The 13,649-nt window shown below is 41.5% G+C and overlaps 1 protein-coding gene across 1 annotated transcript; it reads left to right on the forward strand.

Annotated features, from left to right (window-relative positions):
- The first annotated feature begins 3,160 nt into the window (after nt 1-3,160).
- Nucleotides 3,161-11,652, forward strand: LOC125429853 (serine protease inhibitor Kazal-type 6-like). The gene is made up of 4 exons (XM_048491383.1): nt 3,161-3,297; nt 6,111-6,136; nt 10,503-10,618; nt 11,431-11,652. The coding sequence occupies exons 1-4, from the start codon at nt 3,240-3,242 to the stop codon at nt 11,474-11,476; spliced, it is 246 nt and encodes an 81-aa protein (XP_048347340.1). The 5' UTR covers nt 3,161-3,239; the 3' UTR covers nt 11,477-11,652.
- The last annotated feature ends 1,997 nt before the right edge of the window (nt 11,653-13,649 follow it).

Consider the following 13,649-nt stretch of genomic DNA (forward strand, 5'->3'; position numbering starts at 1 on the left):
ACGGAACTGGCCTGGATTTACCATGCTGGCATTGTTGCTACTCCAGCATGGCAGGTGACTGAGCCCCACCCACCACACACACACACACACACACACACACACACAATTGGGTAGGTTGGCCAGAGGGCTCCTGAAGTCCTGAGAGACTTTGATGATTGGGTTTAGCACTCTTGTGAAGTTTGTTTCCCTCTTTAGATCATCTATGCATAGTAGACCAGTTCTACCTGTTGGAAACAATAGCCCATTGTTTCCTATGGGTGGTAGAGAGGTTAGACTACCTTTAAGAAATAATGTGTAGACCTAGCTCACTACCTATTGTTTGACCAATCCAGCATTGTGGAATAGTGTTTTGATTTACTGAGGACAAAGTTAATTAGCATAACTATATGAAAGTATGGACTTGCTGTTTTTGTATGGTGCAGTGATCTAGATTGAGCAGTAGATCAAGCAATACATACATCATGCCTATATGCATTTCTTTCTTTCCACTCTTTCCTTGCGTGCCATAATTTTTATTTCTCTCATGATGATTCCATAAAGAAAACACACAATAAATTATTTTGTGTTTTGCAATCTAACCTGATTGGCACAAATTTGATGGGATTTATTTTTTAATAAGCTTGGTCTGAGTTTCTTCTGAGCATCCCATTATAGCGTCTCAGGAGATGTTTTACGAGGCATGGGACCTGGCACAATAATAATAATTATATTTAAAAGGGCATGGGAAAGTAATTTTTTCTTACTTGCACTGAAACTATCTGGATTTCAAAACCAAATTGATTTTTTAAATGAATATACAAGTGAAAAGGCTTACAATAGTACATGCCACCTTTTAACTTTTTCATTGATGTGAGAGAGTTTTTGCACAGATAGAAGTTTGACTTTCTAGTTACTTTCTTCTGAGATGTTGTTTTCCCCACTGCTCAAGTTATATCGAAAATACTCCCCACAAATAGAACCCTAACAAAAAGTTGTATGATTTTCCAAAATAAAAGGAGTAGGCTAAAAATCAGGAATTCAGCAGTTCTGCGTTTCCTCAGCACACACTGAGGCCCTTGTTCTCTTATCTGTTGCACTGCTTCGCTTGTTCTCCCTAAGACTGGAAAAGCCAGGATCTTGGCTTGATAATTCCAAATGGTAGTTGTGTTAGTCTGTAGCAGCAAAATAAAACAGGAGTCCAGTAGTACTGTAAAGGCTAACAAAATTTATCCCAGCATAAGCATTCACGAGTCAGAGCTCATGTCACCAGATGCGTGAAATGCTGGCAGATGCATTTGTACTAAAAGCTGAAAATGACAGAAAGGAAGAGGGAGCAGTGTTACAAGGAGAGGCCCCTTCTTCAAAAGATCCAAATGAATGTCATCAATCCATTCATAGTGAATGAGCACCACTCTCAACTGTGTGAAAAAGTAGCAACACAAGCTCTAATCTGAGATTATGCAGGGCAAAACATGATGAGCAGTTTAAAATGTTGCTATCATCCAGGAAGATGCTGATGGTCTCATTCATAAATATTTATTCATTTATTTATGGAATTTATACCTCACCCTATACAGAGGTTGGTTTACAAGATTAAAAGAAACTATAAACACAACAACATATGAAACAATCATAAACCACATTGATATGCACCCACATACCTTCTCCCACTCCAAACTGGTAGCCTCCAGAGGGGGGAGTGGGAGAGGAGGGAGTGGGAGAGTTTGGAGTGGAAGAAGGTCAAAGGCCTCAGGGGGGTCAAAGGCCAAAGACCTGGCTGAATAGGAAGGTCTTTGCCAGATGCCAAAACCCTATGCCTGGTGAATTTCCATGGGGAGGTTGTTCCATAGTCTGGGACTCGTCATGGCAAAAGCCCTCCTCTTACTCCTTTTCCCAACACCAGGGATCACCAGGAGAAACCCGACAGCTTGACCTCAGAGCTCAGGCAGATTCACCTGAAGATCAGTTGTGAACACAGGGGGATATCCAGCTGCCACCTGGAGGCAGTGGTGGGATTCTAATAATTTACCAACCAGTTCACCCATCCCCCCACTGCGCCCCTTTCATGCCTCACCCACCCCCCGCCGCCACCCACTTACCTGCTGCGGAGGAACTTCTTGTGGGGGTGGAGGGGGGCAATGGGACCTTGCTGCCGCTGCTCTGAAAACCCCCTCACTCCCCTGGGAGAGGGAATGATGGGGTTTTTAGAGTAGCTGGGCAGCAAGGCGCCTGGCTGCTTCAGGGCTCTGAAAGCCCCCTTGCTCCTCCGCCCTTGTCCTCTCAACCCAGTGTGGGGGCAATTTTCCGGTGGGGGGGGGTGGATTTCCCCATTGTAGGTACGCCACTGGCTCCAAATCAACTAGAGATGCCAGCCTCCAAGTGGGACCTGGAGATCCCCCAGAATTATATCTCATCTCCAGACTGCAGAGATCAGTTCCCCTGATCACTTTCACTTTCATTTCCCAAGTAGCTCAATCTGCTTCCCATACAAGTGAATGAGATTATTTGGAATTGTAAAATTTGTATTTGAAAATATTTGGAATATTCTGAATAATGTATTATTCAGAGACTTCTCAGTATTTCTAAATCCCAGTCTGCACATCCCTAATTCCAATCTAGAAATAAATCCATGGCATTCTTTCCTTATTTCTCTCAATAAACAACCCTAACATCCATAGTTTAAATAGTTTTCAAAGAAGTGTCTGCACATGTAATGTATGAGACTTCACAAACAGAATTGAAGCAATGCCTTTTATCTGGTCTTTTCTCTGTCCCCAATGAATACATTTAAATAGAAGGTTGTTTTGGAACCATTGTGCTCTCACAATGTGAATCTCTTTTTTATTGTATCTATTAAGAAACAGCTTAAAACTCTTTAAATATCTACAATTGCTGTTTGGCCTACTGGATGACTGGATGAGATGTTCAAAATTATGACAATGCTGTTATTAGGGAGGAAAGTAGCAATTATTGGATAAGTTACAAGCTCTGAGGAGTGCTTTGCCTAATTATTGTTGTAATCCAAGTTTGATGTAGACAAGGCAGCATTCTTTAAGCCTGGGATAGAGCTATTAAACATCTACTGGCTCCATAGACCAATAATCACTGTTGAAATGAAGTAAAGAAATTTTCCACTATTAAAGGTGAGGTCTGCAGTACTTGCTGTATAAATAGATGTGCAGGTGGAAGTTTTTAGAGCTAACTTGAGGTTCAGCACTAAGGAGTTATCTGCTTGACTAGGCTAACCTTCTAGAATCAGAATGAACACTGCAGGTGTCTTTGTGCTTCTGAGCCTGTCCCTCTTCTGCCTTTTTTCAGGTGAGTTATATTTATAAGTTGCAAATATGCTCAAGCTTCAAGGTACTTTGACAACTGCAGAGATAGAGATGCAGGCTGCTTACCCACTAAACAATCTATTCTGCATGAGCTGCCATTCTGTCCTTCCATAGGTCAGCAAATTCAAGGTCTTAATGGTAGTCCTTCAGGTATGAAAGACCCAGGCCAAAAAGTTTTTAAAGGCCAGAACCAGCACCTTGAATTGGATCCAGAAGCAAACAGGTAGCCACTGCAGCTGTTGTAGTATTGCCAGTATGTGGGTAGTTCAATTTCCACCCGTTAATAGATGAACTGTTACATTATGGACCACTTGTAGCTTCCCCATTCTGATTGTTGATAGTGCAAACAACAAGCAGAATCCATGCAGGTAACACAAACAAAATTGTGACTTGTAAAGCTAAGTTTTCAAGCTAAATTGCTCATTTTTGAGCTGTGATACTTTTACCCTTGCTTCCAGTTTAGTGTTGCAACTGTTAGAAACAGATATTTTCTGGATAAAACAAAAAATCCTGGTCACTCATGCAGTATGGATTTAATGTAATGATTTTTTTTACCATGTTCTTATGATCAATGCAGGCATTTGGAAAAAATAATGGGATTTTCCCATCAAATCCTATATTAAATTATTAATGAAACTCTGACTGGATATCTTAAGTTACTCTAAACTGGTTTATATAAAGTTTATTGCATTAAAGTCATTCTTCCGTGATTTAAAAATTGACTCTATTTGGCCCAGAATCAAATATGCTTAAGAAATAAAGCAGGTCTAGCTCTCTTCTGGATGACTAGTGACTCTGCTCCAGGGCTAACCACATGCAGGGGGTCTCCATTACTTGAACTCAGGAACACATGCACCTTCTTACACCAACCATGAACACACAACTCCTCCACACTTTCATTCACTACATGGAGAGGGAGAACGGGCATGAGTGTGCTCATACCATTCCTCTTTCTGTGCAACTGCCAGCTCATCAGCCCTGAACCTAGACATGAAGGATCTGTGTGCATATATGCTTCCTTTCCATAATTAGGAGCATTTGGAAAGTAGTGTCCTTATTCACATGGTAGAAATGTGTGTACTCACATTTCCTCCACATATAGACAAACCTGGTGATTTTGCTGAGACAGTTTGGGCCAGCATCCTCATGCCTCTCTCCCTGTCCACACTTTACCTGAATGGGAAGAGGGGTTGTGCACTAGAAGCTGCTGAGTCAAACCATTGGTCTGTCCAATCCAGCACTGTCTGCTCTGGCTGTCACCAGCTCTCCAGGGTCTCAGGCAGAGGTCTTTCACATCACCTTCTACCTGATCCTTTCAACTAGATGCCAAGGGTTGAAACTAGGACATGCTAATACCTTGAAGCCAAGGATCCTGTCCAAGAGCCTCACCCTTTCTAATGAATATCACAGCCTCATACATCTATGAAGAACATGAATTTTCCATTTTGCTCAGTCACAGCATGTTCCCTATGATGCATTAACAGCATTGATTAGACATTGAGGCTTCCAGGAAAAATCTGGGTGGCCCAACAGTCTGCTTGTCCACCTCCCTGCCAGAGCCAACCATGACACAGGAGTGGCCCTTACACAAAGTGAACAGGACCCACCACAGCAGCAAGCTGGCGGTTCCTGACTCATGTGAGAGAGCAGGAGCTGCTGCTACAAGCTGGTGCCCCCTTCTTGTGCCCCTCTTATATGCAGGAACCCCATGAATTCACCATGATTCAGTGGTAGAAAACTAGCATGGTGAAGTGGATAAGAGCAGTGGACTATGATTTGGAGAACTGGGTTTGAACCCCACTCTGGGTAACCTTGCACCACTCCCAATTCTCTCAGAGTTCTCTCAGCTCCACTACCTCACAAAGTATCTGTCATGGGGAGAGGAAGAGAAGGGTTTGTAAGCCACTTGAAGACGCCTTACAGTTGAGAAAAGCAGACTATAAATACAAACTCTTCTGCCTTCACCATGAACCAGTGGGAGCCACTACCATAAGCCAGTAGCTCATAGATGTTTTCTCTTTGCTACCTCATGAATGCTTCCTCCTTTCTTCTGTTGGGGCAAGGGCAGAGCAGGGTCCTTCTCCAAGGTCATTTGGTCTCCTGGTTTCCTCTCCTTGAAACTCTATGTACTTTTCACAGAAATTCACAAAGAGCATTTTTAAACTCCATTATATAACAATAAATTGATACAATATGTATAAATCCATAAGTACACAGAATTAAAATATCAGCTGTGCTCATGACAACAATTACTACTGCAATTATCTAAACTTGCACTAAGCCATTTTTGACACAGCACAGTGCCAGAATCCAATAAATTTCCCAACACATTCTAACCAGTTTCACCGAATCCCTTAACTTTTTAGCTAGCCTATCTCATTTGGGACATGTTTTGTTTTCCATTGACTGTGGGCTGCCTTCTCATGTGTAAACAGAGAATCACAAGGAAACCCTACTACAGCCCCACTGTACAGCTATGAGGTCCAAGGTAAGTATTCCATCTATAACAGGCCACTGACAGCAGCTAACCTATGGCTACAATCTCCAGGGAGATTCATATCCATAGATAGGTTCTTATTAACAATAGCAGTGTACTCTCCCCTGCCTTCTGCTAAGAATGGATAACTGTTGCTGGATTATGCTTTTAATCTAATAAAGACATGTTCTTTGTTTTGTTTAGAACTTTGGGAGAATTTTACATACCCACATCCTTTAAATATATAGCATTTACAATTTCATCTTCTGTTGGCACTCCAGTGTTTTATTTAGCAACTCTGCCTTTTTTTTCTGTTGCAGATGTGGTTGCCCAACGTGGGAGACAGGTTTGTACAGCCTTCTTATTTTATATTATTTCATTTCTCTGGAATTCTGTTCTCACAAGTTGCTGGTCAGCAACTGGTTTTACTGGAAGACACTGTGACAAGATCATTTGTCCATGGAATAAGGAACACTGACCCTACAAGCTGGGATAATCAAAGGGCCAACTTTATTTTTATTGTTCAAGAGGGATCTGCAGCACACACAGGCCAAAGCCCCAGAGCTAATTGCGGTGTGGGCAATCAGTGCAGAAGAATCAGGCCTCTGTTTTGTGCATCCTTGATATTAAGGGTGAAGGGACCTAAGCCCTGAGCCATCACAAGGGTATGGCTCATGTTCCTCCTTGCAAAGCGTTATTTAGTGCTCAAGGGAGGTGTGCCACATCCAATCCATTCAGCCATGAGATCTACAGGTAAAGAATAGTGGCACATTTTGTTCTTACCCTGGCCAGCAACTAGTTTTACTGAAAGACACTGTGATAAGATCGGTTAGGAAACCAGAGTTTCAAATCTTCCTTCAAATGGAACTACTATCCTGTCCCATAGTCACAAGTATCTGTCCCTACATAAAACTCCTCTACCTTTGAGGTGGCAAGTAGACATCATCTTTGTACTTTGAGTACCCAGTTGTGTGTGTCTATAAGTGTCGTCAAGTTGCAACTGACTTCTGGCAATCCGAGCGAAGGCCTTTCAAAACAAATGAAAAGCAGAGGTGATTTGCCACTGCCTTCCTCTGCTAAGCCTGTTTTAAAAAATTTTCATTTATCTATGACAGACAGACAGACAGACAGACAGACAGACAGAGATTCAGCAAAGTGTTCAAAGCTCATCTAGTCTCTGTATGTATCGGGAACAAAATTACCCAGAGCCTTTTCTCTATGCAAAGTACTATATTTGATTTATTATAGGAACTCCATTTCTGGATAGGATAAATATAGTTTCCTAATCCAGTCTAACTAACTGAGATAAAGAGAGATGCATCCTGCCCTCATAGTTGCAAAGTGGAGAAGAATGTGTGCATGCAAGTAGAGTGGAGGTGCAAAAAGGAAGATGGAAGGAAAGTGATGTCTAGCCCAAAGAAAGCCATCAGAGGATAGTTCTCATTGAGATGATAGAGAAGTGTACATCACAAAATTCCCGAGCTGAAAATATACATAATAAAAACCTTTTGGAACTGTTTTCTATAATTATGGAACAAAAAAATTGAATTATGGAATTTTTCAGAAATACCTAAAAATAAACATGGAAGTTTTGTTAGATTCGGGGGGGAGGGTAACCATGTTGGTCTAAAGCAATAGGGAAAAAAAGCATAAATCCACTAGCATCTTTAAGACTAACAAAATTTTATTCTTGGTAAGAATAAAACCAAAAATAAAATGTAAAGGTGCCATTGGACTCAAACATTTTAAATTAAAATTTGGGGGTGGAATAGAGGGATTCTATGGGAATCTGGAGTTGGTGGTTTGGATTTTTGCTCTGTTGTGTGGTAAATAATCTTTGTTTTGGGAGGAATTTTGTCTGCTGCTGCTGTTTGTGTTTTTTTGCAGTTTGCTGATAGGGTTTTGTGGTAGTATAGGGAAACTGGAGGTTGCTTTGATAGATTAGATTGAAGGTTTTACAATCAAGTTTCAAGTTTGACTGACTTGGTGATTTGCTGGGACTGCTTGGTTTGCCATTTATCAGTCAATATATTAAACCTCAGCCCAATTAATATTTAAGGGGGCAAATTGGCTCCAAGCATGTGTGCATCAGCAAAGAAGTTTCGCAGTCCTCTCCTTTTTACTCTGTATGGTTTTCTTAGCAGAAAATGGTTTTGTCTCAAAGCCAGTCCCAAGGGTCTGCCCAAGACACATTCAGTTTGGTTTTTGAAGTTTGAAGTTGATTCCCTTTGGACTGGCAAAGGTGGATGTCTTGGCTCTGTGTAGATTCTCTAATTTGACACTAGTTTTTTGGATTTTCTATTTTGACATTCTTTTGTTTGGACCTCATTGGCTGGGAGAAGTAGTATTGCATTTTCTCCAGAAGAAACAACAGAGACCAGAATGGCTTTAGGCTCTTTGTTCATGGCTTCATAAGCCTGAGGAGGATTGGCCATGCTGGCAGGGGCTGATGGGAATTGTAGTCCATAACATCTGGAGTGCCAATGGTTCGCCACCACAGGCTAGATGGTCTGTATGGCCCCTTTTTGAAAAAAGGAAATATATACAGCCAAAACCCAAGCTAGAATAACCACACAACAATGAAGATGTATATAAATATATGACAAGGCATATGGTGCAAATATAAACAGTGTATAGTACATTAACTAATGTGCAACAATATGACTAAATAGATACATTACAAAAAGCCAACCCTGTGAGGTAGTGCCGTAATTTATGTCCACTCTATTTGAATGGCATTGCTATCTTGTTTTGCTGTATATTCTGAAGTTCAATGTCTTTTCTTGTCAGTGGTAAATTCTTTGGTTTTGCATAAAAACAGTCTGTAACTTGAGCCAAGCATGAATTAAAGCTAGATGGTAGGCAAGATAGACTAATGCCTCATAGTACTCACTGTTGCATACATTCTGGTATGATATCAGGTGCTACTGTAGAAGCTTTGGCTCAGGTGTATTCAATTAACAAACTTGAATGGTGCAGCAAAGCTGAGCACAGCCGGATTACTGGGAATAATTAGAAGCAGCACAAGGGCGAGCCAGATGAATTAAACCAATGAGAAGCAGCATGCAGGCAAAACGTGTTGCGCACTAAACAACGCTTTCAACCTTTCTTCTTCAGTGCAAACTGAAGTGAAGTGGAGTGGTTCTTTGGAGTGAAGAGGTAATTTGAAAGAATCAGAGACCAAGGTTATCCAGGTCCTGATCTGCAGATATGTTTCAAGTTGGTGTTATCTAAAAACCAAGTTGATCAATATTAGAAATGGGATGAATGCTTGTTTGGCACTGGTGCAGTGGGAAGTTCTGTTGGAAACCTGGATATTTGGAGTGACGCGCACGCAGCTAATCGCCAGTGTGGAATCGACCTTACATTAATTACTTTGCCAAACCACATAGTTATTATAAATAGATTTAATCTAGTTCATCTTTTTATCTGTTACAAGGTCTCTGGTGCCTAATTAATGTTTTGACAAAGTGTGGGGAAAGAAAGCAACACCCTTCTGTTTTCAGGGTTGTTCCTTGGATCTGAAGAAAAGAAGCCCACTTCATTATGGAGTAGAAGCCGATCTACGGCTACCAATCTTGATCCTCCTTGATCTGAGATTGCAAATGCCTTAGCAGACCAGGTGCTCGGGAGCAGCAGAAGGCCATTGCTTTCACATCCTGCATGTGAGCTCCCAAAGGCATCTGGCGAGCCACTGCGAGTAGCAGAGTGCTGGACTAGATGGACCCTGGTCTGATCCAGCTGGCTCATTCTTATATTCTTATTATTACACATATTATTATTACACTTATTATTACACATTGTTATGTTCTTATTATTACACATGTTCTTATTATTACACTTATTATTACCCATATGGGAAAACAATTAGATTTTCAATTGAAATTGCTCACCCACTACATTTTAATAAAGAACCATACTGAAAGGGCTGCACAGTACCTGAAGGGCAGACTGTTATAGTTTAGGAGGGAAAAATCTCTTCAGGGCACATGAGGGCTAAGGGTTCATCACACCATCTATAAAGTTTGCCATACCTCAGGGCTAGGGCATAATGAGAAATTAGTTAAAATTAATTCTTCTGACAGCTGCATATAAAACCCTTTATACTGTTTCCTGAAAAACAACTTGGAACTACCTATATAAGTAGATTTGGGTTTTTGGTTTGTTTTTTATGTTAAGAATTAATTCTGGTTGGATCCAGTCAGCCTCCCTGCTGCTAGAAAAGGTCTTGCATGGATGAAAATTATGTGGGATGGAGTCAGTGGTGGGATTCAGCAGGTTCACACCCCTTCGGCAGAACCGGTTGTTAAAATGGTGCTTGTAAACCAGTTGTTAAATTATTTGAATCCCACCATTGGATGGAGTCTACAGTAAAGATGGGAATTAGGTAAGACTGAACGGAGGAGCTGACTGGATTCAATCCTTTATGAAATCCTTTGGCAGATATTTTGCTTAAGAAATCTTCCATGAGTCAACCATCCATCCCACAAATCCTTCCCCTCTGCTTGAATTTTTCTGAGTAGTAACTGCAGTTCCTATTTCCATTACCCAAGAAACTGAAAACCTACTGCTGTGTCTTCTGAGTACTTCCATAGCTACTTAATGGATACTTTTAGTTCCACTGTGTCCACTGATAATGCAGATTGGGAGAGCAAACAGGTATTGAAACTGTAAACATGTTCTTTTTAAAATGATGTTTATCCTTTTGGCAGGTTGACTGTAGTCAGTACATGGACAGCTCTTCACACTGCTCCAGAGAGGCTCAGCCTATCTGTGGAACAGACAATGAAACTTATGGAAACTTGTGTGCTTTTTGCAAGGCAGTTGGGTAAGTATATCTAAGATGCTGTCCTACACAAATGGAGAAAATGTAATTGATGTGCAGGAAAGGGAGGTTTAACTGAAGGAAAGGTTCCATAGCTATCATTTGCATTAATTTGCACAGTTTGATGCCTGTAATTGGTCAAAGAGGAATGATAGAATTCATGAAAATGTTATGCAAACTCATTGATCTGACTGATTTGGATGATCTTGGTGCAAAATAAACATGTGAGACATGCACCTTAGGATTTTGTGCTGCTTCAGTGGTACCCTGAAAAGTATTGCTGCTATAAACAACTGCTTGGATTGCTTATACAGCTAGACCAGAACTAACTATTACCGGCAATTAAGAGAGCCTCCTTCCACTTAAAATAGGAGAACTGATCAGTTTGAGCCATTGCTGTCTCCCTTACTTTGTCTCACCAAAAGATAGAAGCTCTGTTATGGCCAAATACCCCTCTTCTTCCCAATGAATGCTCTGCTTGTAGATTTGCTCCTAAGAGCCACGCCCATAGAGGAGCATTCCACAGAAAGAAGAGGGTCACAACTGAGCTTCTATCTTCCGGAGAAACAAAGTTTAGTAATATTTAGAATTTGAGGATAACAAATAGTAGTCTTAGTATCTCACAGTCTTGACCTCTCAAAGGAAAGATAATGGGAAAAAGAACTGCTTGGATTTTTTCCCCCCGAAAATATTTTTTATGTCCTCAGATAAGCTCACTAGTTTGTCATAATGTAGTAATTCCTAGCATTTACTATCCTGCCTTTGCATCTCAGAGATAAATATTTTCATATGTATGTGTAACTCCTGTATTATAGGAGAAAGAGAAACCTTGCTGTTCAGCACATGGGGAAGTGCAGCTAAAACTCAAAACCTGACAGCCACCACTGAGAGCGACGCAATTCAATTCTACTTAGCTCTCCGCTAATATTTGTGGATCATCTGCATGGAGGTGTGAATTGTTGGTGTTCTCTCCTTTGGGCTTCTGGTAATGCGGTTGTCTCCATTTTACATGTTCAATAAAGCACAACTCAGCAGAATATTTTGACTCTTCTTCTTGTGTAATATCCTGAGAAGCCTTAGAAAGCCAGAATACCCTTTGAAGGCACTAGATGGCCTCATTGACTGAAGAGCTGGCATATTTCCTTGCCCCAGCTCATAAGTAAAAAGTTTTGACGGAACGTGGAAAGGCTTACCTTTGATTGAGGATATTAGCTACAGGGGAAAAAAATAAAAACAAACCATTGTGTGTGTGTGTGTGAATATTCAACCCTGCTGATAAAACGGAGAATTTCACATTTAACTGAAGACAGACAGATTAATCTTGACTGTTATTCAGACTGAGGGGGCAGGGAGACTGGGAGAGGCTGTTTGCTGTAGAGATTGTGGAACATGGACTTAAGTGGAAAGAGGGGTGCTGTCAGTTTCCGGAGACTGACTAGGGCTTTTCTCACAATTAATTGCTTCTGTTGCCTCTCCACTTTCTTGTAACAGTGTGGGTTCCCCAGCAGATAAATGGAAGCTGCACACGCTATGACTGAAGGAACTCCAGAGAAATTGCACATGCAATGACTGTGGTACATCGAAAGTCCAAATCTGAACTAGGGAAATTTGTTTGAGACATTTGTATTATTCTTTCTTTCTTTCTTTCTTTCTTTCTTTCTTTCTTTCTTTCTTTCTTTCTTTCTTTCTTTCTTTCTTTCTTTCTTTCTTTCTTTCTTTCTTTCTTTCTTTCTTTCCCGCCCTTCCCAATTGGGCTCAGGGCAGCAAACAACAAATCTACAAAAATAAAACTACAAAAATAAAAACATCAAACTCATATTAAAACATTTAAATAACTAACAGATGGTGCTAAAAATCCAACACACACACACACACACCCTACACCCATGGGAGGCCAATGATAATAACGGTCAGGCTGGCTAGCTAGTTGGAAATGCCTGGTGGAAAAGCTCCATTTTACAAGCCCTGTGGAACTCATTCAGGTTCCACAGGACCCTGATGTTATTGGGGAGCTTATTCCACCAGGTAGGGGCCAGGGCTGAAAAAGCCCTGGCCCTGTGGAAGCCAGACGGATCTTGGGCATGATGCCCTGAGAGGAGCAGCAGAGGAGGCATGGCCAGACTGCAGAGGGGACCTGGTGTGGCGTTCTGGGGGCGTTCCGGGGCAGGGATGGATGGTGCCACAGCAGGGGTGCAGAGCACGCATGCACCCTGGGTGCAGTTCCCCCTCGCTCTGCCTCTGCTTCCCTGGCACAAAAGCACCTGTGTTTAGATATCTATCACCAGGAAATTTCAGAGCCCTTGATTTTTCAATCTTCTCAGTAGCTGCGTTTCTTCACTCATGCCCATTTGAAGAATCAGTGTGCAAAAACATTGCTTAGCTAACCCTGCATGGAATCTGCTTATTTCTATTCAACACAGTCCTGGTAATCACATGTATACTGCTGACAAACCCCTCTCACAGATCTGAGGTGGATGTATTATTTATTTGACATAATTACTTCCTGCCTTCCTACTGTAACTTAAGGATATTCACTCACAGCATCAGTTAAAGATGTATAAAAATAGATTTAAAATAAAACCAAACTCAATAAATGCAGGTTAGCAGATCTGGGACCCTGGGCAAATGTGGTCTGTGACCCCAGAATCACTTCCCCCATCATCCCTACCATGGGACTAAGCAAGGGGCAGCCTTCAGTAGCTTGAGTGCCAGAAAAGGCAGGTGCAAGCAGCTATCATTGCAGAACCAGTTGCCCAAGCCCTGGATGAGGCAGGCATAAGTGGCCACCATGGAACTGGCAGCCCAAGCCCCAAATGGCAGGGGAAATAGGCTGTAGATGTTTTCCCTGGACAACAGCAAAAAAGGTTCTAATACAACTTGTTCCCTGCTATGCTTGTTTTCTAGTTCCATTTCTAGCCCTTCAATTATATGTTCAATAATACTTTTCATGGTAAGGTTGCCATGTTCCCCCAGGCCACCCACTAGCAAGAGATGGGGGTAGGGTTGCCAGATCCAGTTTGGAAAACTCCTGGAA

This window comes from Sphaerodactylus townsendi, linkage group LG03 (assembly GCF_021028975.2).
Source record: "Sphaerodactylus townsendi isolate TG3544 linkage group LG03, MPM_Stown_v2.3, whole genome shotgun sequence".
Taxonomy (NCBI): Eukaryota; Metazoa; Chordata; class Lepidosauria; order Squamata; family Sphaerodactylidae; genus Sphaerodactylus; species Sphaerodactylus townsendi.